The following is a 27,975-nucleotide window of genomic DNA, read 5'->3' on the forward strand; positions in this document are numbered from 1 at the left end:
CCTCCGCCGGAGCCCGGACCCGGGGCCGCGCACGCGCACCTCCCTCCGCCGGAGCCCGGACCCGGGGCCGCGCACGCGCACCTCCCTCCGCCGGAGCCCGGAGCCCCCCCGCTCCGAAACCCTCCCGCTCCGAAACCCTCGCCCTCCCGGCTCGGGGCTGTGCATGCGCTCTTCCCGTTCCCAACCCCGGAAGTTAGGGACCCTGCTGAAGCGCCCTTGTCGGACGTGCGAGGTTCGCTGCAATTTCAGTCTCTGCCATTGCAGAGACAAGGCGGCGCAGACTGAGGGCAGAGAAACGAAGGACTGCAGATGCTGGAATCTGGATGAAAAACACGATGATGCTGGAGTAACTCAGCAGGCCAGGCAGGATCTGTGGAGAAAAGCAGGCGGTCAACGTTTCGGGACGTTGAAACCGAAATGTTGACCGCCTGCTTTTCTCCAGAGAGGGAGGGCATTCTTCCATACTGCGCAGGGTTGGTGCAGGAGTTACCTCTGCTGCCTCCTAATTCAAAGACCCGGGTATGATCCTGATGTGCAGTCAGTGTGGAGTTTACATTTTCAGCCTGTGGGCTTCAGCAGGGTACTCCAGATCCCAAAGGTGTGCCTGGGGGGGTTAATTGGCTACTGTAACTTACCTCGTAGTGTAAGTGAGAGAAGAATCAAGTTCAAGTTTATTGTCATAAGCATACATAGGGTATAAATGCCATGAAAATGAGCTTTTTGCAGCAGCAGTGCAGTAAATTACATACATGACAAACAAGTTAACATAAACTTAAATTAACTTAAATTATGCATAACTTACACCAAAGAAAAGACATAACGACGCTAGTGCAAGTTGAGAGAGAGAAACAGAAATATAGTCTGATGTAGTGTTAGGTTTTTTTCAGGTCAGTTCAAGAACCTGATGGCAGTGGGGAAGAAGCTGTTGTTGAACCTTGAGGCGTGTGTCTTCAGGCTCCTGTGCCTCCTGCCTGATGGCAGCATTGAGAAGGGGGCATGGCCCAGATGACAGGCGTCCTTAATGATCCTGAGACATCGCCTCTTGTAGATGTCCTCGATGGTGGGGAGAGCTGTACCAGTGATGGAAGAGAGAAGTTGATGGGCATATGTGGCAAAGCCACAGGATAATAATAGGGGGACTGATGGGGTTACTCTGCTAGGTGCTAGCATGGCCTTGTGTGTTGTAATAAGTAAGGCATAAAGGAAGCACATTCAATACCTCAGTGAAGCATGAAATCCTATGTGCTTTGTTAACTATTCTCACAAACGGCCTGCCACCTCCAAAGACCTATGAATATGAACCTCAGATGTCATGTGTTCCTGTTCACTCTTTTAGAATGATGCCATCATGTCTATATTGCCTCTCCCAATTCCTTGTGCCAAAAATGTATCACCCCATTTCTCGGCATTATATTCCATTTTTCACTCATTTGCCCTTTCGATGAGCCAATCTATATCCTATTTTTATGACGCATCTTTATAGAACTCTAGTTAGGCTGCATTTAGAGTATTGCATGCAATTGTGGTCACCTCACTATAGGAAGGATGTTGAAGCTTTAGAGAGGGTGCTGAGGAGGTTTACTATGATGCTGCCTGGATTAGAGGGCATGTGCTATCAGGAGAGGCTGGGCAAACTTGGGCTCTTTTCTCTGGAGCGGCGAAGGCCACTGTTGGAGGTGTATAAAATTATGAGGGGCATAGATGGGGCGGACAAGCAATATCTTTTTCCCATTATTGAGTGATCCAATACCAGAGGGCATGCATTTAAGGTGAGAGGGGGTAGGTTCAGAACAGATGTGAGAAGTACATTTTTACTGAGAGAGTGGTGGATGCCTGGAATGCATTGCCTGATAGGGTGGTGAAGGCAAACTCATTGGGGACTTTTAAGAAGGGCTTGGATGGGCACATGAATGAGAGGAGAATAGAGGGATGTGGGCATTCTGTAGGCAGGAAGGAATAGCTATGTCGGCACAACATTGTGGGCTGAAGGGCCTGTTCTGTGCTGTACTGTTCTATGTTCTATTTGCAGGTGACTGATATCAGGCTCACAGCAACAGCAGCAAATCTTGAAAGTTTACTCCATTCCAAAATCAAAGTAAGTGGTCCTAGCACTATCCACCATACTGCCATCTGAAAAACGACTTATCACAATTCACTATTTTCTGTCCTTCTTTCTTTTTATCTGAACTCGTTCCTTTTCCATGGGACTCAATTTTGTTTAATTTTGATCAATACTACAAAATATGTTGAAATGTACAACAACCTTGCTATAATTGCATTTGAAACATATGCTGCATGCTTTATAGGCATAAGCCAAATAATAACAAATCAAAAAGCAAACTGCTGGAAGTACTCAGAGGGTTGACGTGCATTTGTGGGGGGAAAGTCCTTTCCAAGAGAGTTCCAAAGACTCAGAGAGAAAAAAAAATCTAATTTCTGTCTTAACTGGGTGACCCCTTATTTTTAACTCTGACCCCTAGTTTCAGATTCTCCCAGAAGAGGAAACATCCTCTCTACATCTACCTGTCAAGACCCCTCAGGATCTAATATGTTTCAGTCAAGTTGCTGCTCTCTCTCCTAATAGTCTTCCTTTTTCCTCACCCTTCATGCCCCTTTCCATATATGGCAGAGGTCTCAACCATACCTATTCCATTTCTTTCATGTCTACTTTTACATCCCTTCTTCCATTTGTCCACCCTTTCATGCCACCAGCTTCCATTTCAATGGATTATCCTCTATAATTTCCAACACCTCCAATATTACCCTGTCACCAGCCACATCTTTCCTCCCCTTTCAGTGGACCTTCCCCTTGCAATATTCCAATCTACTTTTCCATTTCCACCAACACCCTTCTCATGGCACCTTACCAGGCAAACCCTAAGGCAATGCAATTCTTGTCCTGTTACAACCTCCCTTCCCGTCATCCAAGAAACCTGAACACTTCTTCTGGATGAAGCAGCCACTCATTTATGTTACTTCCAATTTAGCGTTCTCATTGAATGTCTCCTTATCATCATCGCATCTGGTCAGGGTGGCAGTGTAGGCGCTGATGATGGTAACATGTTCAGAGTGGGTGAAGTGGAAGCGAAGCTTCATGAGGTGTTCGTTGACACCAGTGGGGAGATCGGGAAGCTGACAGAGGGGTGTGGCGCAGACGGCGAATCCAGTTTTGCACATGGCTCAGGTAATAACCCAGAGATTATCATCCTTGTCGTTCTGTTTTCCAATTTTGTCCCAAGATCCTCATAATCCTTCCGCAAAACCTCCTTCCCCAACCTAGCTATGTTATTAGTACCTACATGGACCATGACCACTGGATCCTCCCACTCCCTTTCCATGTTCTTCTCCAGTCCAGAAATAAAGTCCTTAACCCTAGCATCAGGCAGGCAACACAGCCTTCGGGATTCTCTGTCTTTGCTGCCAAGAACAGTGTCAATTCCCCTAACTACGCTATCTCCTATGACTACTACATTTCTCTTTTCTTCTCCCACTTGAGTGTCATGGTACTATGGACCGTTTGCACATCCTCCCTGCAGTCCTCAATCTCGTCCAGACAGCGAGCAAGAACCTTGCACCTGCTACTCAAGGGTAAAGGCTGAGTCTTCTCTGGAACTGTCTTCTGGATCACTCTACCTGCCTCTTCTTCAGGCAAACCGTCTTGTCCCTGACCATTTGCCTATTTAGAGGTAGTTAAATACCTTGAAACACCATGTCCAAGTAATTCTCCCCTCCCCTCATCGACCCTGAGCTGGTTCCTGAAACTGCCAACAGTTACTGCAGATATGGTCATTGTTTACAGTCATGGGGTCCACCAGTTCTCACATATTGCAACTACAACACATCGCTCGCCTGGCCATCTGTTCCAATTAATTAATTGTATTTATTCATTGAATTAGTTTATTTTAGTTGAATTAGTTTATATTAGTAATTAGTTTATATAAGGTTTTACCATTTTAGGAGTACAGACCTCACACTAATGTGCCCTGATTTTAAACTCTTGGCCAATCAGGATAGACAGAAAGTAAATAAAAGAAAAATACCCACCAATCACTTATGGAGTTACCACAATTAGCTGACTTATTGCTGACCTTTCAGCTGTCTCCTATCACTGCACCTTGCTGGGTCCTGTCAAGGTGTGCTCTCCCTCGGCTAACAGTGCTGTTGAGTGTCATTTCGTAAACAAAGCGATATATCAAAAAAGCTACATTTCTTGACAGTAATGTTACATGTAGAGGTCATTGCGTCAGACATTTAGTGTTGCTGCTGCACAACCACCATGGCCCAGGAATGGCTATGCAGCTACTCTGGGCAGCATTTGCTCATTCTGCCTGTGACTGCATGGGTTTCCCTCAGGTGCTCCAGCTTCCTCCCACATACTAAAGATATGCTAGTTGGTTAATTGGCTACTGTAAATTATCCCTGGTGTGGGTGAGCAGCAAGAGAATCGGGGGGAGTTGATGGGAATTTCGCTGCACTGGGTACATGTGACAATAATAAACCAGTTGACCAATATAAGACAAAACAGGCTACTGGGAAATAAATGTGGGAATGGAACTACTGGGAATGCTTTGAGAGCTGGCATGAAAATCACAATATTAGTGATACATTGCACAAACAAAAAGGCTTCAGTGCGCCTTTAATGCTACATTATTTCCCTCCAACACAGAAATTCTCTTTGTTCCACCACCTCCTCTGCTACCAAGACTGTTTTCTCTCTTTCTCAGTTCTGATGAATGATCTTTGATCTGATTCTCTTTCCACAAATGCTGTCTGAACTACTGAGTTTTCCCAGCATTTTCTATTTTTATTTAAAGCATTATGTTGGTCCTTATTGTGCAAGGATTTGAATACAGGAATAGAGGTGTTTTACTGTGACTAGTTAGCACCTTGTTGAGACCAACCATAGATTATTGTGTCTTTGACCCAAAACGTTAACTCTATTTCTATTCCCTCAGATGTGGCCTGACCTGATGAGCATTTCCAGCATTTTCTGCTTTTATTTGAGATTTCCATTGTTTGCATTTTTTTGTGATTTTTCACTGGATTATTGTGTACTCTTTAGTCCCCTAACATAACAAAGTATGTAGTGCTAGAAGAAAAGGTGCAGTGAAGATTCATTGAACTGGTTCCTGGGATGGCACATTTGCTGCTTGAGGAGACAAGGTCTGTTTTCTCCAGAGTTTAGAAGAATGAGAAGAGATGTTATTGAAATGTACAAGACTCTTATAGGGCTCAATAGGCTGGATGCTGGGAGAGTATTTCCCCTGGCTGAGGATTCTGGAACCAGATGTCACAGTCAGAATTAGGACTGAGATGAGAAGAAACTCAGAGGGTGGTGAATCTTTGGAATTCTCTATCCTGGAGAGTTGTGGCCAGTTGTTGAGTTTGTGCATAATAGATACCAATAGATTCCTGGATATTAAGGTGATCAAGGGATATGGAGATATAGCAGGAAAATGCCATTGAGATAGAAAACCTGACACTTATGACCATGTAACTTCAATGTCTGAGGGCCTGGTTCCATACTGTGTGACTATGATTTTACATGGCCAAGAATTTGACTAATTAGGCTGAAAGAAGGCTGGCTTTCCTGCCATCTTCGACAAAGGAGCTGCACGGTCAATAAGAATCGAGAAATGAAGAAAATTTAGTATATTGCCTTCAGTGGAAGTTAAGTGTTACATCCTTGTATATTTTATAGCCTTCTACTTCCGTAGAAGACTTTAATCATTTGAATAGATCCCCACTCACTGTACCTTGTGTGTTTGTAATTCATTTATTTTCGGTATCTGGCATGGTTAGAAATGTCAATATTTATTATCCATTCCTATCTACCCTCAATGAGGTTATGGTGAACCACCATTTTGAATTGCAGCAATCCTCTGGTGAAGTTACTCGCACGATCCTATAAGGTAGAGGGCACCGTGACTAGAGATGTAAGTGAATGTTAGATCAGATTATTCAGGAACCAAATAACAAATGTATTTGATAAATCGATTTTTGTTATTGGATTGCTTACCTCCATGAGATCAGTCTTTGAAAGCTGTGAGGTATCACATTAGGAGTTTGTTCTAAATTTTTGAAGTGTGATTTTTATGAGAAGTTTTTGTGAATTTATTTTACAGAAGAGCAATAAGCACTTAAAAACAGCTATTCAACAATTTTATTCCATTGCAAATACAGTTCCTGTTAATTTCTGTTGGGCACAGATATTCAAAAGATCTCAACTCCAAGAAATACGGTTTGAAAATGTCTTCTAAGTAATTGGGTTTCTTTCCCCACAGCTTCTAGTTGCTGAGGGATCCAAACTAATCTTAATTTTTTCTTGAAAATGGAATCAGACCTTTTTTTCTCATTACAGTTCTCAATGCAGTTTCTCTGATTTAAACCAGATAGTTTTTCTTAATTTTTATTTGTATATATTCATTCAAGGGACGTTGTCTTCACAGGCTGAGCCAGCATTTAATCGCCCATCACTAATTGCCTTTGAGAAGGTGGTGGTGAGCTGCCTTCTTGAACCACTGCAGCCCTTGAGGTCTTGGTATACCCACAAAGCTATTGGGAAGAGGGTTCCAGATTTTGATCAAGTGACGGTGAAGGAATTGTGATCTATTTCCAAGTCAGAATGGAGTTTAGCTTAGAGGGCAACTTCCATTTGGTGGTGTTCCCATGCTGTTACTCCCCTTATCCTAGCTGGTGGAGGTTGCGTGTTTGGAAGGTGCTGTCTAAGGAGTCATGTGAGTTGCAGCAGCACATGGTATAGATGGTACATATTCTAGAAAGAAGCAATCATGACTTATGGAATTTTTTAGTACCTCATTATTAAAAAAGATCAGTCATGCTGTATTGTTTAAATTATTTTTTCATCCAGGTTGAGAGCTTCCATCCAAATTGGTGCAGTAACCTCAAGTGTAATTGTTTCCTAAACTGCTCATGTACATTTACAAAATCAAAACTGGAGAAAATGTCTATTTTTTTGTCAAAACAATACATAAAACTTGTATTTTTCCTAATGCACATATTGAATTGTGTATGTAATTTCTAGAATTAATTCCTGGAAATCATTAAATAAAATTAATTTACTTCAAACATTAGACTATTTTCATTCTTAAATACAGTTGTAAATGCAGAGTTTCATCAAATCTTATCAATACATCAACCCTATGTAAAATTAGTATAGACACACAGTGAAAGATGAATTAAAATACATATTTTTACTTTCTTCAAGGCAATATCTATTATAGTTCTGTATTGCAAAACAAAAGTACATTTACATAATGCTATTATCACAAAGCACAATTGGACAAAATATTATAAGTAAATTTGGCATTTAAAACCTAAGGAATTGTCACTTTAGATAGAAGAGTAAACAATGCATGAATTACTAAAGTGAATATCCATCTACAAATGTAAAATAATAATCATGAGTACCTCAGTTACAGTAGTTTAACATCTGTGCTAACCTAGCAGCTGTGTTGAAATCCCATCATGGTAGAATGTGAACAATTCAAGTCTGATCATTTGTTTTCCTGTCCCACAGAAGAATGGCCATGAAAGACTCCAGACTGAAGTAAAATGCCAAGGGGACGATTAATCCTGAACTGGCCTATTCTGTGACCAACCTTGCATTATATGGGTGATTCTTAATGCCCTTTGAAGTAGGCAAGAATTTGCAGCCTTGTAATCATGAAAATTGAAAGTAACTACAAGAAGTGTCATGGTGAAAGAAGAAACAAAATAATAGAATTACTCCACTGAACATGATTTGGAACAATAAGTAAATCATATCTTAGTAGCATTCAAGCTCATCCCATGATTTGTACAAACTTCCAAAACACCACATGGTAAAGTAAATATTTTTATAACCCATCAAGTTACTTATTTCATTTTTTAATATTTTGCATCATTTTCCACTGGGCAAAAAAGCGAAATGGAACCAATTTCAAATTCAAAAGATATCTACAAGGAAAGGAAATTGCAGGGATGTGAAGCAAGGGCAAGGAGCTGGATTGTTCTCACATGAAGCTGGTATGGACTTGAATTGAATGACCTCCCAAACGGTAATCATTCTGTGATTCTGTGAACTTGCATTAATATAGCACCTGTAAGGGAGTAAAATATTCCAATGCATTTCTCAGAAGCAGCATCAAATATGATTTTGACACTAAGTTATGAATTAAAAGATATTAGGACTTAGAACCTAATGATTATTCAGAGAGCTGGGTTTTGAGAACCACTTAAAAGGAAAAGGTGAGATGGGCAGAAAAGTTTAAGGGGGGGAAATCTCAGAATTTAGGATTTTAGCAGCTGAAGGCACAGCCATAAACAATAAAGCTTTTAATTTTGGGTGTTCAAAGTATCAGTCATTTCATTGTGGAGGGTTACAGAGTTGTAGGAGATTAGGATAAGATAGGATTTCTTTATTAGTCACATGTACATCAAAACACACAGTGAAATGCACCTTTGCGTAGAGTGTTCTGGGAGCAGCCCGCAAGTGTTGCCACGCTTCCGGCGCCAACATAGCATGCCCACAACTTCCTAACCCATACGTCTTTGGAATGTGGGAGGAAACCCATGCAGACATGGGGAGAACATACAAACTCCTTACAGACAGCGGCAGGAATTGAACCCAGGTCACTGGCACTGTAATAGCGTTACGCTAACCACTACACTACCATGCCTGCCAGAACAGAGGTGAATAATGCAAAGTCATGGAATTATTTGATAACAAGGGTGAGCAATTAAAATCAAGGCAATGCTTAACCCAGACTTGGCAAGCACAGGAGTATTAGGTCAATGGGACTTGATGTGAGCCAGAACATGAACAACAATTTTGATGTCAGGAGGAGAATAAGGAAGGCTGACCAAGAGTACACTGGAATATTAAGGTCGAGAGATAACAAAGACATAGATGAGAATTTCGGCATCAGTGGAGCTAAGGAAAGTGTAGACATGAAGGCTTGGATCCATGTTGAGAAGGTCAATTAGATTCAAAGATGACTTTGAGACTGCAAAGTTCAGTTTGAGGCAGTTGATAGCTAAAAGGATGGATTTGGTGGCTATGCAACCAAGTTTATGACAGGGAGTGAAGATGGTGGTTTTGATTTGAAGACACAAGGGATTGCAGATACTGGAATCTGGAGCAAACTGCTGGAAGAACTCAATAGGTCAAGCAACATTTGTGGAGGCAAAGGGATGATCGATGTTTCAGGTCAAGGCACTGAATCAGGATTGGTTTTGGACTTGCCTGTATTTAGTTGGAAGAAATTTCTGCTCATTTGTTACTCACTACAGAGCAAGTATTTTGACAACTTAAAGACAGAAGCAGGAGGAAGAGTGGTAATGTTAAGGTAGAGCTGAGTGTAATCAACACACATGTGGACAGTGACCCTCTGTGTTTTTGCGTAATGTTGTTCAGGACTAGCAGGTTGATGAAGAATGAAAGGTGGCGAGTATAGATCTTTGCAGGACCCCTGAGGTAACAGTGTGAGGATGGTCGAAGCTTTTTTTATTGTGTGAAGAAAACAACTCTCTATAATTAGAACAGTTCTTCCCCTCCCTTGAGCAGACCTGGAGTATTCTGATAATGGGGTTAATGCATAAAAAGGCTAACCAGTCCTTTCTCATTATAGTAACTAATTGACCTGAGGCATATTCCCAGTATCTGCTGTAAATATCCTTAACATTAATTTATTTTGGTCTTACATTAATTTGATTCTTTTTTTCTTTTCTCCTGAAGATACTGATTACCTCTTATGTATTGGATGGGATTGTGGTTCAGATCAAGGTTCAAGGTTGGGAGGAGGGAGGTCAGCCATCAAGGCAGGGATGAAAGTGATTCCTTGGTACTTAGCCCGGGCTGTGATTGACAGCAGGCACTTTGCCTGCAGGGAGCACCACAGGCAAGACTAATTCTATTTTCACCCAGTGTCTGAGTGCTCAACTTCCAATTAGGAGTCACTGGACACGGACAATTAGGATACTTCCTGCTCTTTGCATTTTAATCTCTTTCTTGAAATGAATAAAATCAGCATTGGCCAAAGTTCAAGGTGTTCCCTTGCCTGTATGGGCAAGATGCTCAGTAGGTAAGTTTATTCCGCTATTAGTGAATGACCAAAGGTAAATTCATGCACAGCTGGAAGAGAATTCCACTTCCCAGTTTACATATTTCACTGACAGAGCAGTCAAATTTGTGGAGAATGTGCTCTGTATGGTAACTCATACCCACAGGCATAAATAATGTTGATGTAAATTCTTCGGAAAGGTATATTTATTGTATACATTTGTTATTCACCTGCCTTCCCTTGTTTGTAATATCACAATGCAAGCCTTTGATAGGACTAAACTTGTTCTATAAATAGGGATCTCTCAGAGCTGCTCGTTGAATGAGGATGTGGACCTGGAAACCGCTCTTGATGCAGTGCAGCGTACTTGATTACGAGTTGGTGTGCATGTTAAGCAGTCAAATGCAAAAGTTGTCATTCAGATGGTTTACTCAGTTAGTTTGCATCAAGAGATGACTCTGCAGTAGTCTAGTATCCCTGTATTTGCCTTTCTCAGTTGAAAACACAAGTTTTATTTCACAATTCAAAGGGAAGGCTCAGAACTTTGTACATTCGGTTTATATATACGTTGACACTATTTATAAATGTGTTGAAGGAAAGAAGCATTTTAGTAGACATCATTAATAATCTACTCAATTGTAGTGACATTTTATTATCTTTGAACCACGATGAAGGTGCTATTCACCTTTCCATATATTCCTTCATCTGTTTAAGTAGGAAAGCATAGCATTTAAACAAAGGAACGTGAAAAAGACACAGAATTTAAACAGGGAATAGTTCTTCAAAGGTTCTGCAATGCATCTTTAGTTAATGTTCATTTCATATGAAAGCAATTTAGTTGGTATCCCTCAAAGCAGTTAATGTTAGCAGAAACAGAAATTGCCCCTTTGATTTTTTTTTCTGGTTTCACATTGAGTGAATGCTTGCAACAGATTTCATGGTGCCATTCTTAAATGCTTTTAGATTACTATATATTGGCTGCTGAAGCTCACATCTGCACTTGAGCCTCCGTCCTTGCTTGCTAGATTTCTTCCTGTAGGATTCTCTGCAGTGCTTGATCACCAAGTAACTCATCTCACAGACATTCAGCAGTATGCACATTGATGAGGAGATGGCCATGCAGTAGAGGAAGATGGTCTTCTCTGTTGGCCGACCAACAAAACAATCCACTGTGTTGGGGCAGGGCGCAACCTCACATTTCAAAAGACGGGGAACCGTGAAACCATGAAACATCCAGTGAAAAATGAACAAGGAGCCAAGCTCAACTCCCGTCTTGAACACCAGACTAAAGAAATATGTCCACCACAGACCCCCACCTATGTCCCCTTTATCTTTATACAGCTTCTTATGATACTTCTTCTCCCTCTGTTCCCTATAACCCACATGCAAGACAACCAGAAGGGAAGGGGTAGAGACCATGATAAGTTGCAGTGCCCAGAGCCTTGCTTGTGACACTGGGAAGAAATAGTCATAACACACATTCTCACAACCGGGTTGCTCTGAGTTGCAGGTGAAGTCCTTCTGCTCATCATTCCAGACCCGTTCTGCTGCCACTACATAGACCAGGACCCGGAATATGAACATAACACTCAGCCAAATTCTTCCCACTACTGTGGAGTACTTATTCACCCCACTCAAAACATCACGGAGCAAACTCCAGCTCATGGCTCCTCAGTTGCTTGATGAAGGATCTGCAGAACCTAGAAAAGCAATTCAGAGATTATATACCACACATTTTATTGAAATAAAAATATTCTGGGGCCTAAAGAAAATTAATCAATGGTATTGATCTCCATTCTTTCACTACATACTCCCTATCATATATATTGCATTGTTCAGTTCATGAGATAAGAACATATCAAACAGGAGCAGGAGTGCCTCAAGCCTTCTCTGCCATTCAATAAGATAATGAATGATCTGATGACAAGGGAGAGACTACAGATGCTGGAACAAAAAAGCAGAATGCTGGAAGAACTCAGTGGGTCAAGCTGCACCTATGAAGGCAAAAGGTATATATCAGTGTTTCGGCTTGAGGCCCTGCATCAGGACTGAGGGGGAAGAGGAAAGGTTGCCAGTGTATAGCAGTATGAGTGGGGGTGGGATAGAGGTGGGTGGGATAGAGGCTGGTAGGAGAAAGGTGGAACCAGATGGGGAGAGGATGATGGGCAGATAGAACCAGTTGGGGGAGAGGGGGATGGGATTGATAAAGGAAGGAAGAAGGAAGCTAGATAGACGGGTGTGCATGTGTGTGTGCATGTGTGTGTGTCTGTGTGTCTGTTTGTGTGTGTGTCTGTATGTGTGTGTTTGTGTGTTTGTGCATGTGTCTGTTTATGTTAGTGTTTGTGTGGGTATGTGTGTGTGTCTGTCTGTCTCTGTGTGTATGTGTGTGTCTGTGTGTATGTGCGTCTGTGTGTGTATGTGTGTGTGTGTGCATCTGTGTGTGTGTGTGCATGTGTGTGTGTATGTGCATCTGTGTGTGTGTGCGCGTCTGTGTGTGTGCGTGCGTGCGTGGAGAATACCTGGGGTGTTGATTACCTGAAGCTGGAAAATTAAATGTTTTGAATGTTCATACCATCAGGCCATAAGCTACCCAAGTGGAATATGAGATGTTGTTTTTCCAATTTGCATTTGGCCTCTACATAGCAAAGGAAGCCGAGGATAGATAGTTCAATGTAGAACTGGGAAGGAGAATTAAAATGATTTGCAACCGGAAGCTCGAGATGGCCGTTGCAGATGTAGTGCAGGTGCTCCTCAAAATAGTCGCCTAGTCTACGCTTTGTTTCACCAATATAGAGGAAGCCCCATCATGAGCACCAAATACAATAGCCCAGATTGGAGGAGGTTCAGGTGAATCTCTGCCTCAATGAGTGATCTGATCTTTGGACTCTGCTCTCTTTTCCTGCCCAAACCCAATAACACTTCACTCCCCAAAAAAACTTAAATATATTCAATGTTTCAGTTTTCACAGCTCTCTGTGGTAGAGAATTTCAAAGATTCACAACCCTCTGAGGGGGATTGCCTTCTCATATCAGTCTAGATTAGCCAACCACTTCTCCTGAGACCATGCCCCTTACTTCCAGACAACCCATCCTCAAAGCATCCTCAGAATTCAATGAGAGCACCTCATACCCTTCTTAACTCCAGAGACTACAAGCCCAATCAGCCCACTGTTTCCTTATAGAACAATTCTTTTATTTCAGGAATCAATCTTTCTCTAAAATCTTTACAAGTATATCCTCCCGAGGTAAGTAGATCAAAATACACCTTGTTCTCTTGTAGAGAAGAAGGAGTTGAAACAGTGTCACTACATTTCTCAGAAACACTTCAGTATTATCTTTTATAAATTACTTTGAAATGCAGTGGCAGTTATCCACCCTTAAAAGCATTACTAAATCCAGCAAACACTAATTGCATTAATAACCAGTTAATTTTTTTTTGTGATACTGTCTGCTTGCCCAATAGCAAAGGAACTTCTTGGTCTTCATTGAAAATGTGTGTCTTTGTAGTCCATGTGCCACAGACTGCCACAAACTGGAAGCTCTAACAGTGCAGTCAACACTCTCTTGGTACTGGAGACACAAGAGACTGCAGGTGCTGGAACCTGGAGCAAAAAACAAACTGCTGGTCAGCAGGTCAGGCAGCATCTGCAGAGGGAAATGGACAGTCAAAGTTTTGGGTTGAGACCCTTCATCTGGACTTCAAAATGCAACAGCAGTTTGTATTTTACTCTCTCAGTACTGTACTGGTGTATAAATTTGGGTCCTGAACTTCCTCATGTTATGAGCCTCAACTCTTCAGCCCAAAGTTATGATGAAAGCTGATATATTTAGTTCTAACTATGCTATTTCTGATGTTTATATGCAGGTAGTCACTGGGTTACATCGAGGTTCCGTTCTTGAAATCTGTCCGTAAACCATTTTTTAAATAAGTTAGTGCAGGTCAGTAATGCTTAGTAAAAGGGACTTTGGTGTGAGTTTGGATGTGGACAGCAGGTTTTGGTTTATCTCAATCCTACAGCAATGCTGCATTTAATGATGTAAAATGTCCCTGGGTGTATGTAGATGCTCTCACTTCACTCTTTAATGCATTAAAAAAGGAATTTTGTTGATATTAATTCAGTAAGTTTCCACAAGCCCACTCAATGAAACCAGGTTTCACAAAAATCAAATTAAATGGGATTGGGAAGTGGAAACTAACATCAGAATAAAATTATCCCATATAATTGAATAGTATCTATTTGTTAGACTATACAGCTACCCATATTATATCCCTCTGCATACACTTCCTATAATTCTTTCGTTTAATTTCATCGATTGTCTTCTGTGTTCATCCTAACACGATCCACAATTAAGTTAATGGAACATATACAGTATGCAGTCATTAATGAATACTAGTTTGCATTTCTGTAGCTAACCTTCCTATCTTGAAAAAATCTTTAATAATTAATGGGAGAATTTGCATAAAGTCAGATTTTTGTAAGTCAGGTCTTCTGTAACCCAGCGAGCCCCTGTACATGTCTAGGATCACACATAGTTCCATAGTTCAGATTATAGTTGATAATACTATAATATTCACTCTCCTAAAACCATTCTCAACGATGCTATTCCAAATTTAATCACATCTCATTGTAAAAATTACATTGGAGGTTATATTTATGCATCAATTGAATGGTTCGTCATTATTAGCTTATAAAAATATTGTTCACTACACTATTGAGTTGACAATATACAATTATGGAGCATTGCCCACTAGCATCATACCAGTATATCTATTTGTTAGTGGAATTGTTGGTTCTATCAACAAAGAATGATTAAAATGAAATTTAAATAGTTACTCATCTGGCTCCTCAAGGTGCATATGCCTTGGCTTTCACTTTCACAAAGGTAACCAAAGCAACAACAATTTGTGTTTAGGTTGCTCTGCTGACATAATAAAACATCCCGAGGCAATTCACAGCAGTATTATTGGACAACCAATAAGGAGCTGCATAAAGAGCTATTAAAACGGATGGTCAAGACCTACTTCTATGTTGTAAAACTCTATGACTCTATGATCTTGGTTAACGATATGGATTTTAAGGAATCCCTTGAAAGAAGGAAAGGGAGATAGTGATTTTGAAAGAGAATTGCAGAGTTTGGGCTTTGGCAAATGAAGGAACGGTCACTAGTAAAAGAATAGACAAAGTCTTTTTCCCGGGGTGGAAATGTCAAATACTAGAGGGCATAGATTTAAGGTGAGAGAGGAAAAGATTAAAGGAGATTTACAAGGTGAGTTTTTTTACAAAGAGAGTAGTAGGTTCCAAGGAAAATGGTGGAAGCAGATACAATAGCAAGATTTAAGAGGCATTTACACAGGCACATGAACAGGCAGGAAATGGAGGGATGTAGACAATGTGCAGGCAGGTAGGATTAGTTTAGATTGACATCATGGTCAGCACAGATATTGTGGGCCAAAGGGCCTGTTCCTCTGCTGTACTGGTCTATGTTCTATATTCTAGTAGTTAATTTCAGGAATGATCAAGAGGTTAATCCTTTTGCCATGGGTGTTATTACAAAATAGGTGATATTACACATACTTCTGTTGTGTTCCCTGCCCGATATTCAGTCCCATTGGCTTTGGAAGAGTTTAATTTTAAAATTGGCCAATAATCTCATTTAACACTATTGCCCAGAACAAATTTGTCACCAAACTCCGAGACCTAGGACTCAACACCTCCATCTGTAACTGGATCCTTGACTTTCTAACAAACAGACCACAATCAGTGAGGAGAGGCAGCAATACCTCCGGCACGATTATTCCCAAAACCGGTGACCCACAAGGTTGAGTCCTCAGCCCTCTACTCTACTCCCTATATACTCATGACTGTGTGGCCAGATTCTGCTCTAACTCCATCTACAAGTTTGCAGATGATACCACCGTTGTAGGCCGTATCTCAAACAGCGATGAGTCGGAGTACAGGAAGGAGATAGAGAGCTTAGTGGAATGGTGTCATGACAACAACCTTTCCCTCAATGTCAACAAAACAAAAGAGCTGGTCATTGACTTCAGGAAAGGGGGCAGTGCACATGCACCTGTCTACATCAATGGTGCTGAGGTCAAGAAGGTTGAGAGCTTCAAGTTCCTGGGAGTGAACATCACCAACAGTCTGTCCTGGTCAAATCACGTAGATGCCATGGCCAAGAAAGCTCACCAGCGCCTCTACTTCCTCAGGAGGCTAAAGAAATTTGGTTTGTCCCCTTTGACTCTCACCAACTTTTACCAATGCACCATAGAAAGCATCCTACCTGGATGTATCACAGCTTGGTACAGCAACTGCTCTGTCCAGGACTGCAAGAAGCTGCAGGGAGTTGTGGACACAGCCCAGCACATCACGGACACCAGCCTCCCCTCCTTGTCTTTACCTCTCGTTGTCTTGGTGAAGCAGCCAGCATAATCAAAGACGCCACCCACCTGGGACATTCTCTCTTCTCTCCTCTTCCATCAGGTAGAAGATACAGGTGCCTGAGGGCAAGTACCACTAGACTTAAGAACAGCTTCTACCCCACTGTGATAAGACTATTGAACGGTTTCCTTATACAATGAGATGGACTCTGACCTCACGATCTACCTTGTTGTGACCTTGCACCTTATTGCACTGCACTTTCTCTGTAGCTGTGACACTTTACTCTGTACTGTTATTGTTTTTACCTGTACCACATCAATGCACTCTGTACTAACTCAATGTAACTGCACTGTGTAATGAATTGACCTGTACGATCAGTTTGTAAGACAAGCTTTTCACTGTACCTCGGTACAAGTGACAATAATAAACCAACACCAATACTAATACCAAAATTTCCACCATTTACAATTTTCTGTTGCATCAACATTGGTCTAACTTTTCACCAATGTTTTCCACAGTGCAACTGCTACTATACTTCAAAATGGTTTCATGGGTTCCTTGATAAGTCCTGAAAGGGATGTCTACGATGCTGTAAAAATGCAAGAATTTTCTTTCCTTCAAGTGTAGGAAACTGAATAACTGTATTCTGAGGTCTGCTATGTTTGCGTGTTTTAGTTGAAACATTATTAAGGAGCACAGGATCACATGTCTGCATGCGAGGTACCCTCCCATTTATTTGTAGTAACTGGTGAAAGCACCAGAGAATCAATAGAACTATTTTTAACTTGGCTGAGGAATCTGCAATATGCATCCTGGAATTCTGTAGATTTTCTGGTCCACAGCCATATTGGACATTATTGCTTTCTAAGTGTGGCCTATTCTGAACGCATAATGAACAAAATCACAGAAGATGAAGTGGGAGTCTTTAAATGTTCAGTCCACCTCTCTGTCATCCTAACATTGTTTTTTTTGCCTGCATGGACTCAAGCACAATTATCTCTATTAAGGAAACACCTGAAATTTCTAGGGCATCCAGAACTACAAGATATCTGCCCCTTTTAATAAATCCCCAAGGACAGCAAAGAGAAGAAACTATCACCGTGATTTCTAAATCAATCTTTATAACTCAGTCCCCTTGTACTAAAATCAACCTTATTCATCTTTTTGCACCATTCCAAAATCCTGATCACAAGCAAATTTAGTGGATGCCTGTTCAACCACCAATCCAACCCAGTGAAAATGTAACAAAGAATTACATGCATGCTAAACAGGAAAGAGAGCATGCAATAGTTAGGGCTAAGGACCTCACAACCAACAGATCCCATCGAAACTCTGCATTATATTACATCTGGTGGATAATTAAACAGCAAATGGAAGGAAGAGTAACCAAGAACATCCCAGTCCACAGTGAAGGCAAGGCCCAATGTGTGACTCCACAAGGAAAGACTTGCAATCACATTCAGCCTAAAGTGCCAAGTAGACAATCCATCTCAGCCTCCTCTTGATATCCCCATGATCACAGAATTCAACACAGCCAACTGAATTCACCCCATGTGATATCAAGAAATGGCTGAGGGCACTCAATACAGCAAAGGCTATGGGAGGAGACAATATCCCAGCTGTAGTATTGAAGGCCAGAGCTCTATAACTAGCTGCACCTCTAGCCAAGCTCTTCCAGAACGTTAAAATACTAGCAACTACCCCACAATGTACAAAATTGCTCAGGATTGTCTTTCTCACTAAAAGCAGGACAAATCCAATCTAGCTAATTGCCACACAATCAGTCTGCTCTCAATCATCAGCAAAACGATGGAAGCCATCATCAAAAGTGCTATAAATAGCACTTGCTCACAAATAATGTATTTGCTGATGCCCAGTTTAGTATTTGCCAGGGCCACTTGGCTCCAGACCTCTCAACAGCCTTGGTCTAAACTGGGTTTAGACCAAGGCTGAATTTGAGGAATGAACTGGGAGAATTCAAGAGCTGAATTGGGAGTGCCTGTTCTTGACAGAAAGAGCAGTATTTGGCTAATTGTGACACCAAGAGGCCTGGTAAAATTGCAGTCAATTGGCTGCAAGGGGGATGCACTCCAGTGGTTGAAATCATACCTCGCACAAAGGTTGACGATTGTGGTTGTCAGAGATCAATCAATCCAGCTCCAGCAAATGAGACAGCCCACTCCCGAGACAACATTCAGGTATTCATGCCACAAGAGTGTCAGGCATTGACCATCTCCAACAAGAGAGAGTCTAACCCGCTATCATCAAGTACCCCACCATCAAGTTCCTGGTAGTCACCATTAACCAGGAACTCAGCTGGCAGGCATGGTAGTGTAGTGGTTAGCGTAACGCTATTACAGCGCCAGCGACCCTGGTCCAATTCCAGCCACTGTCTGTGAGGAGCTTGTATGTTCTCACTATGTCTGCATGGGTTTCCTCTGGGTGCTCCGGTTTCCTCCCACATTCCAAAGACGTACAGGTTAGGAAGTTGCGGGCATGCTATGTTGGCGCTGGAAGTGTGGCGACACTTGCAGGGCTGTCCCCAGAACACTCTACGCAAAAGATGCATTTCACTGTGTCTTTCGAGGTACATGTGACTAATAAAGATATTTTACCTTACCTTATCTTATCTTATCTTAAATACCATGGCCATCAGTGCAAGTTAGAAGCTGGGTATCCTGCAGCAAGTGATTCATCTCCTGATACCCAAGGGCTTTTCACCATCTACAATTCAGGAACGTGATGGATTACACTCCACTTGTCTGGATGAATGCTGTGCCAACAACTCTCAAGAAGCTCAATACCATTCATGGCAATGCAGACCTAACAACCACCCTAAGTATTTATTCCCTCTACCACCAATGCACAGTGTTTGCGGTTACTCTTCTATAACACTTCTCAAGCCTGCAATCTCTACCATCAGGAAACACAAGAGCAGTGAGTGCTTGGGAACACCACTGCCTGCAGGTTCCCTTACAAGTCACACACTATCCTCATGTGGAAAGATATCATCAATCCTTCATCATCACCGGGTCTAAATCCTAGAATTCCTTACCCAACAGCACTGTGGGGCTACCTTCAACTGAAGGATTGCAGTTGTTCAAGAAAGCAAATCAGCACCACCCTCTCAAGGGCAATAAAATGCTGCCTGAAATCCCCAAAGTTAATAAATAAGAACTCATCTGGAAGAATGTTGTGCAACAAGTCCACCTTCTTCTTACATAAATCATTGTTGTCAAGGATGGGTTGCTTCCTCTCTGGTTCTGAAGACTGGAAGATGCCTGTACGTCATACCTTTTACTGGGGCTAGCTGTTGCACATCAGTTACCACACGGTCTTGGCAGAGCAACATCTTGATCTGACATAAACAATATCCAGGACAATTGGAGAACAGGCACAGATGAGGGGAGAGGTTTAATAGGAACCTGAGGAGCAACTTTTTCACCCAGAGTGTGGTCCATATATGGAATAAGCTGCCAGAGGAAGTGGTTGAGGCAGGTACATTAACAACATTTAAAGGGTACTTGGACAGGTACATGGATAGGAAAGGTTTAGGGGGATATGGGTCAAGCACGGGCAAATGGGACTAGCTTAGATGGGCATTTTGGTTGGCATGGACTGGTTGGGCTGAAGGGCCTGTTTTCATGCTGTATGACTCCATGACTAAGATATATCAGGTACCCAGTGTGATATTATCTGTTATCCCCACCACTCGGGACAATTTTCCAATGTACGATATAAATCCATTACATTCAACACTTGCTACTAATTTGGTGGTGCTTTATGTCATTAGTTGCTTCTCCTCCTCCAGTGTACTCCATTGCAAAACAGAAGTTTGGTCGTGGGGAGAGGAATTTATTTATTGATTGCAGTTCAAGCTTTATTCATAACTTATTTTCTCCCTTCATCCACCATTTTTCTCCTGGTTTTTCAAGGATAACAAAAAGCACCAATTAGTCTTAACACTCTTTACAAAATCCATGCAGTCTGTGAATGGATCCTGCTGGCAACCATACTTCTACAGTCTTTTTCATATTTCCATATGACATAGAAGGATGCCATTCAGCCCATTGAGTCGATACTGGTTCATGGAGCAATCCCATTCCAACACTAATTTTCTCTTTAACATATTCTCCCCACATTCCCATCAACTCTTCCCAGATTCTATCACCCATCCACACACTAGGAGCAATTTACAGTAGCCAGTTAACTTCCCAATCCCCACGTCTTTGGGATGTGGGAGGAGACCAAAGCACTCAGAACAAACCCATGTGGTCATAGGGAGAACAAACTCCACAGAGACAGCAGCGGAGATTGAGATTGAACCAGGGTCGCTGGAGCTGTGGAGCACCAGCTCTACAAGCTGCGACATTGTTCTGGCCCATCCCTCCAATTTTATATCTCAACGAAGTACGCCTGAAAATCCATTCAACTATCTAGGAGACTGCATTGTGTAAGTAAGTCAATTTCTGATTCTGTGAGACAATGGAGTTCCTTATTGGTTAGCATGAAAGAAGGCAGCATGGAGTGCAAGGTGCATAAATAAGATGGGAATTTATTTTCTTAGTTTTAATGTTCATTTTTAATGGTTGGCATTTACTTTCTCATAATATCTCTTCAAGTTTCCTTCTACCTCTCCTCAAAGAATTTGTATGGCTTATCACAGTGAAATGTATTTAAGGGTGTGGTTTTCTTTTGCTTCTCTCTTGCTGCTATTTGTTTCAGATTCCAATTAACTGAGCTGGCAGTTCTGTGTCACATCCCTGTTGGCTTTCACTTCATTACTCAGATTACTGTAAATCTCCTTTAGGCTAATCACACAAATGGCGTGTGATTAATTTTGGTTACACAGGCTTGGAGCAGTTATTTAATTTTCCCTCAGAATTTCTGTTTTCCCTAGATTACTACATTCCTGCATTACACATGATGAAGTAACAACATTTAAAAGGCACTTGGGCGGGTATATGGATAGGAAAGGTTTAGAGGAACATGGACCAAATGCAAGCAAATGGGACTAACCTACATGGGAACCTTGATCGGCATGGACCAGTTGGGCCTGCTTCTGTGCTGTGTGATTCTATGACTCTATGATATCGCATTGAAGGAAATGCATCAATTTTTTGAAAAGCTTGCAGAACTCATTAATTACTGGCAACTAGAAGATGGAAAAGGATGCTATTGAACTACTGCACCAATGCATTTAATTTTCAAGTCCTTTGTGCTAAAACTGTAAGAATATGGCTAGATTTTGTAGTCAGCAAACCCCCTCTTGAGCCCATCTAACCCTTACTAACTCTATGCTTGCACTGTGTAGACTTCCTAACAGGAACTTCCTGAACAAAGCCAGCTCCAAGCTCAGCAGCAAAGCCTTCCATGTGTAAAACAAAAAGCAGAATACTGGAAGAACTCAAGAGGGTCAAGCAGCATCCTTTAAGGTATGTTGATGTTTTGGGTCAATGCCCTTCCCCGGGACAGAGAGCAAAGAGGAAAGATTGCTAGTATACAGAAGTACAAGGGAGGGGTGGGACAGAGGCTGGTGGGTGATAGCTGGAACCAGCTGGGGGGTAGGGAATATGCAAATAGAATCAGGTGGGGAGAGGGGTGGGAAAGGTGAACAAAGGGAGAAGAAACCTAGTTGGACAGGTGAGTATGTGTGGGAGAAGGACATCAGGGAAGTGGGTTAGCTAAGATTGGAGAATTAAATGTTCATACCATTAGGTTGTAATCCATCCAACCAGAATATGAGATGTCAATCTTCCATTTCACATTGGCCTCTCTGTAGCAATGGATAAGGCTGAGGACACAGTGTGGAAGTATGAAGGAGAGTTAAAATGACATGCAACTGGAAGCTCGAGGTTATCATTGCAGACAGACCGTGGGTGCTTTGCAAAATGGTCACCTAGTCTACGCTTGGTTTCACCAATGTAAAGGCAGCTTAACTGAGCACCTGGGATCTGCCTCCACGGATGCTGCTTGACCCCTGAGTTCTTCCAGCATTCTGTTTTTTGTTCTGGATCCCAGTGTCTACAGTTTCTTTTGTCTTCCACATGTAAATCCTATCACTTACCAATTTCCACTCATGAAACTGCTGAAGAAAGTTTTGACAGCTCGCTAAGCCAGTGCTCTCCTGGTTTAACAGGACAAATACTTTTGAATGTTGTCATTCAGAAAGACATTTCAAAACTGTCATAAATTAATCAATCTGTGAAAGTAATTTTAAAAATTGCTTAAAAGTATAAAAAGAGCTATCAAAAAATAAAACACCATAAAACAGCATGACAGGTCAATAACCCAAATATTTCCATCATTTTTTGATTTAATTTTTAATACTGCTTTGCATGGATTGTGGTCAGGTGGTTGATAAAATTCTGTAACGTGCCTTTACAAATTTTGGTAATGTTGCAGATTCTAAACATAAAATGGAAGTTGTCATTATTGTTGAAAATTAGATAATTGGATTACAATTGGTAATTTTACGTCTATGGAACACACCTTGCTTTGGCTGTCATCTGTGTTAACTTCCTTGATCATGATATGCTCTATTGCCCTGAGGTTGCTGCATAGATGAATGAACCTCATACTTTAGTTCTGAGTATTTTGTGATGATGAACACTGAACAATGCCATAAGCAAAGAGAAATAGAAATAATTTATGTTTCTCGTTAAGGTGTGTACATTTATGAGCAAGGCTGGGAATTCAATTCACAAGCATGTACTTTATGATGTGTCTTGAAAGATCTGACTTTAAATAATTGCAGCAATGAGGATTAGCAGGCATTGGTTTCATATTCAATTACATTCTCTTCATAATTTTAATTCTTTCACACACCCCAGCAGCAAAAATAATTAGCTTGTTCCAAGCAATAAGTAAGACCAGTTCAGACTTGAATTGAACAGTGCTATAGGATTCCATAGAGGGATTCCAAAAAAAAAATTCCTCAATGACTATTTGATAACTGCTTCCTTTATAATGGTATCTAACTCATGGAAATTTTACACATATATGTTAATGCATGGCTGTTCATGTGTGTGCACACTAATGTGTTTGACTTTGCTTGTGCATGCCTCTGTGTGTGTGTGTGTGTGTGTGTGTGTGTGTGTGTGTGTGTGTGTGTGTGTGTGTGTGTGAGAGAGAGAGAGAGAGAGAGATAGTGTGTGCTTACATGATTGCTTAGATCTAACCTCAAAGAATGAAAGAATTATACAAATCACAGCCCAATCAGCCTATACTAGCCCTTTGAAGGAGCTTTCCAATTAGTAGCATTCCCCAGCTTTTCTTCCTTTACAAATATTTGATTTTCCTTTACCTGTTTTCCACCTGTATTGCTCTCATTTTTTGAGTATATGGAATACTAAACCCAAATAACCAGATTTAATTTCTGGCACCTGATCTTGAAATGGTTATAGACTGAAATGCTGTCAATGGTCTATTAAATGCTACAAAAATTGACTTGGGACAGAATCACTGGATGCGTGTCCGTGGCTACCATCAGGCAGGAAATTAGAAGCAACAGTAGAATTTTCACCAGAGTTTCCTTGTTACCTGCCTTTGGCATCATTTTAATAAGGTTTCTGCAGCTCTTCCAAAGTTGATGCATGAACAGGAAAATACCTGCTTATTTCACTGTCAGATTGAGGAAGGATTCAAGTTCCTTATATAATTTAAACAGTGATGTGACTTGAGCTAATGTAGATTCTTGAAGAACATAAAAGCATAAGAAATAGGATCAGGAGTAGTCCATTCAACCCTTCATGTCTACTCACCCATTTAATTAGATCATGGCTGGTCTTTTGCCTCTGCATCACTTTTCCTGCACTAACTCCATAGCCTTTGATTCCCTCAATATCCAAAAACTTATCAATCTCTGTCTTTCATGACAGAACTTCCATTATACACTTGGGTGGAGAATTCCAAAGATTGACCATGTTCTGGGTGAAGTAGTTACTTCTCATAATCCTAAATCCCTTAATCTGAGAGTCTAATTCCTGGTTCTATTGAACCCAGCCAGGGGAAATGCTCTCACTGCATCTAATCTGTGATACCCCATAAGAATTGTGAATGTTTCAATAAGATCACCTCTTATCCTTCTAGACTTAAAAGAGTATAGGCCCAGTCTGCTTAATGTCTACTCATTGCGCATTCCACCATCCAGCTACCCCCCAGCACCCTTCTCGCCCCTCCCCCAATCCCAGGAATTAACCAGGTGAACTTTCTGTAGTCCCTCTATTGCAAGTACATTAGTCCTTAAGCAGTGAGACCAAGCCTACACAAAATATTCCATATGCAATCTCAGTGACACCCTATGTAATTGCAATGGTTGCCTTCTTCAGCAAACTCTGAAAACAATGTATAGTTTATCCATTTCATTCCTTTCAAGGTGAAATATTTGTATTTTGTATTAAAACTGTAGTTTATGATATAATGTTGGCTCGTGTGATTGACATAACGATAAGCAAGGATTCCAGTGGGTGAGTTTAGCCTGACTCTGGGGTTGCCAGCTCTCCCGATGTCTGGAAAACTCTCAGAATAACCGATCTATCTACCAGGCACTGCTGCCAGCTGCCCAGGAGAAATAAGTTGATGGAGAGTGCCAGCACAGACTGAGAGTTTGACAGAAAAGTGCGGTGGAAGGTGTACACAGGGCAGGTTCCTGTTAATGTTTTGGAGCTTGTGTGAGTGCCCTGGTAAGAAAATTCCCAAATAAAAGCTGCTGGAATTTTGATTGCATCACAAGTTGTATAAAAACAAAACATGCTAAATATACTCAGCAGATCAGTCACCGTCTACAGAATTAATGCTTCAGGTCATTGATCTCAAAATATTTCCTCTGATTCTCTTTCCACAGGTGCTGTCTGACCTGCTGAGTGTTTCCTGCATTTTCTGTTTTTATTTCAGATTTCCAGCATCTGCAGTATTTTGCATTTGTACAGCTGTTTTATATAAGTACTTGGGATAAGTTTCTTATTATAATCAGTTCTTTTTTCCCATTTTCCAGATCCCTCTAACTTCACTGCATCTTTTCCTAAACGTGGGGGAAATATCCAATCTTTTCGAGAATGAAATGTACATTTATTTATTGTCGTTAAAGGGACCCAGGTAAATATGTTTAAGCTGTTCATTCTGGTTCATGTTTAAACTGAAGAGTGTCAACTCTAACACCACGGTCAATCAAGAGGGTGCCAACTGCATCAATAAGACAAGTGCATGCTTTCAGCATTTTAAGAAGTGGGTCTTTGATCACTACAACACAGATCCGCCATCTGATTTCTGAATGGTTCGTGAACCTATGAACACGACCTCATTATGCCTTTTTTCCCACATTATTTATTTATTTTTGTGATTTACAATAATTTTATGTCTTTGCATTGTACTGCTGCCTCAAAACAACACATTTCACATCATATAAGTCAGTGATAATAAATCTGATTCTGACTCTGAAAGAACACTATTATGTCAGGCAGCAACTATCACAGCTCTGTTGCATAGCCATGGCTTTTGGGGCTGCTGCAGATGATTTAACTGAACTCATCAGCTTCCTATCGCGGCAGTTCCACACTACTTTGAATATCAAATGACTAAACAAGATATCCAACTCTCAGATTCCAGTACACGCAAATTCCATCTCCTAATAAAGGGGGAGTGAATTCAATTTGACTTACAGTGAGAATAGGCATTTCAGGGTCCATTTCCAAAACAGATCTTGTGTGATAGAATCGAGAAGGAAAATATAAGAGAGGGACTCTACACAAAGAGACTGAATACACACCCAAGCATAATGTGATCAACCACACTTGCCATGGAAAACCTGGAAGCTACCTCTCTAGGATTAGCAGGCAGCTAATAGGGAAGTAAGATTTGTCTGAAAGTGAGACCCTGCTGCAGATCACTACAATGAAGATTATTTTCCTGTACATCAGATCAGACTTTGGTGCATGTATCTGGTTGAATAGCATAAATATAATTGTAACCTGATACCTCCATTACAATCTGCATTCAAACTAACATGACAAATGCTGTGCTACCTGTGAACAAGCCTTGTCAGTTTCAAAGGGTGTGGTTCAAATATTGCTGACCACAAGATCAGGTAATCTTAGAACGGCTGCTCTATGCTTTACCCACTGTCTCATAACTCTCCCACACACTTGCCACAAATTTAATGAGGTAGCAACAAATTATTATTATTCCATTGGCATTCATTACTTTTGGGTTCTATAGGAGAGATATTAAAAATTTACTCCCCTGTGATGATGTTGGGAATGTGCACCTAATTTATAGGATTTACCTTTATGACTCTGGAGGAGGAGAAAGTGAGGACGAACTTACCTCATTATTAAGCACAAGATTAACCCAAAACATGCCATCCAAAGCCTTCCCCTCCACCCCCATTTTGCTTTGGTTAAAATAGGTTCAAGGTGCGGTAAAGAGTTATAAAGATCAACAGTATGATCCCTACTCTGTTCTGAGTTAGGCGGATGTAATGCTAAAATTGATAGGGCCTCAAGGGAGGGGAATCCACCAAGGTTCTTGCTCCTGATCTGCCTCTACTGAGAAAAGGAAGTACATGTAGATATTGAGCGAGAACAGGATTATGCTGGAGAGAGTTAGTTGTGATGGCAAAGTAGCCAACAGATGATCACTGGATGGGATTAAGACCAAAACATGAACACTTGGCACTGGCTGTAGAGCTGACTACTTACAGAACCATATCCTAGAATTAGGCAACAAGAGGAAAAAAAATCAGATTGAAAACTTTACTGACCTATGTGAGTCTGATGGCAGATACTTCTTTCAAAATATCGTCTAGAGCTTCTTCGAGAGTTGAGGTGGGGAGCATGGAGTGTTAGTATTCCAAGTGCTGCCTGCCCCCCACTCACTATATCCCTGCAGTAATTTAGTTTGAGGTTGGGTTTTAGAGTTGCTGCCCGGGACTACAGATGATATATGAACACTTCTAATCCAGATCATTTTTCTGCAGTTTCTGCAGAAAGTTAGCCAGGAAACATTTTATCAAATCACAATCCTTGTAATATTCTCAAAGATACCATTGCTTAAAAAAAACTTCTGCTGTAATTTCTGCTTCTCTTTTTATTAAGTGTGAAATTTGATGTGATTTCTGCCAATTGTTCTGGACTTGTTGTAAACACAGTAATTTGGGAAGGGTAAGTTAATTTCACTTCCATTACATGGCCTGAATGTAACAAATATACAGAAGCACAAGTAATATGTCAAGTTATGAGTTCTAATCTAACTATCCTTTTAAATTTAAATACAAATTAAATGATAGGATTTACCTTGTAACAGTTGACAGTTCAGTCTTCTCCAGATTCCCTCTCCAACAAATTTACATCCAGCAATCTAAAGAGAAAAATTATTTTCTCCATATAAAAAAGAAACTGGAATTATTCACCAAACCATCTGTTCCGATACAACTTGGAAGTAAAATGATCTCTGTTTGTCCTTCCCCTATTGTGATCTAAGCAAATGTAACCTGAGCTTTGGCTCCGCTTAGGCAACCACCAGCAATTATTA

At 41.1% G+C, this 27,975-nt stretch overlaps 1 protein-coding gene and 1 long non-coding RNA gene across 5 annotated transcripts; one reads left to right on the top strand and one right to left on the bottom strand.

Moving 5' to 3' along the window:
* Window positions 1–412: 412 nt before the first annotated feature.
* LOC127575406 (uncharacterized) lies at window positions 413–7,681 on the top strand. Its single transcript, XR_007957052.1, has 3 exons — window positions 413–519; window positions 2,030–2,095; window positions 7,541–7,681. It is a non-coding gene; the product is annotated as an uncharacterized LOC127575406 (long non-coding RNA).
* LOC127575405 (gap junction beta-7 protein-like) lies at window positions 6,195–27,870 on the bottom strand. Of its 4 annotated transcripts, none has more exons than XM_052025247.1 (2): window positions 27,738–27,870; window positions 6,195–11,764 (listed from the first exon to the last, which is right to left on the bottom strand). In XM_052025247.1, the coding sequence occupies exon 2, from the start codon at window positions 11,727–11,729 to the stop codon at window positions 10,971–10,973; it is 759 nt and encodes a 252-aa protein (XP_051881207.1). In that variant the 5' UTR covers window positions 11,730–11,764; window positions 27,738–27,870; the 3' UTR covers window positions 6,195–10,970. The 4 variants fall into 4 exon arrangements, with proteins under 4 accessions (XP_051881207.1, XP_051881209.1, XP_051881208.1 ...); XM_052025249.1 differs by lacking the exon at window positions 27,738–27,870 and adding an exon at window positions 27,206–27,312; XM_052025248.1 differs by lacking the exon at window positions 27,738–27,870 and adding an exon at window positions 22,159–22,212.
* Window positions 27,871–27,975: the final 105 nt, after the last annotated feature.

The sequence above is a fragment of the Pristis pectinata genome, chromosome 10, assembly GCF_009764475.1.
Source record: "Pristis pectinata isolate sPriPec2 chromosome 10, sPriPec2.1.pri, whole genome shotgun sequence".
Lineage (NCBI taxonomy): Eukaryota > Metazoa > Chordata > Chondrichthyes > Rhinopristiformes > Pristidae > Pristis > Pristis pectinata.

What these genes read in the sequence shown, in the direction of transcription:
- LOC127575405 (XM_052025247.1), bottom strand. Translation starts at nt 11,729, where the DNA reads ATGAGCTGGAGTTTGCTCCGTGATGTTTTGAGTGGGGTGAATAAGTAC.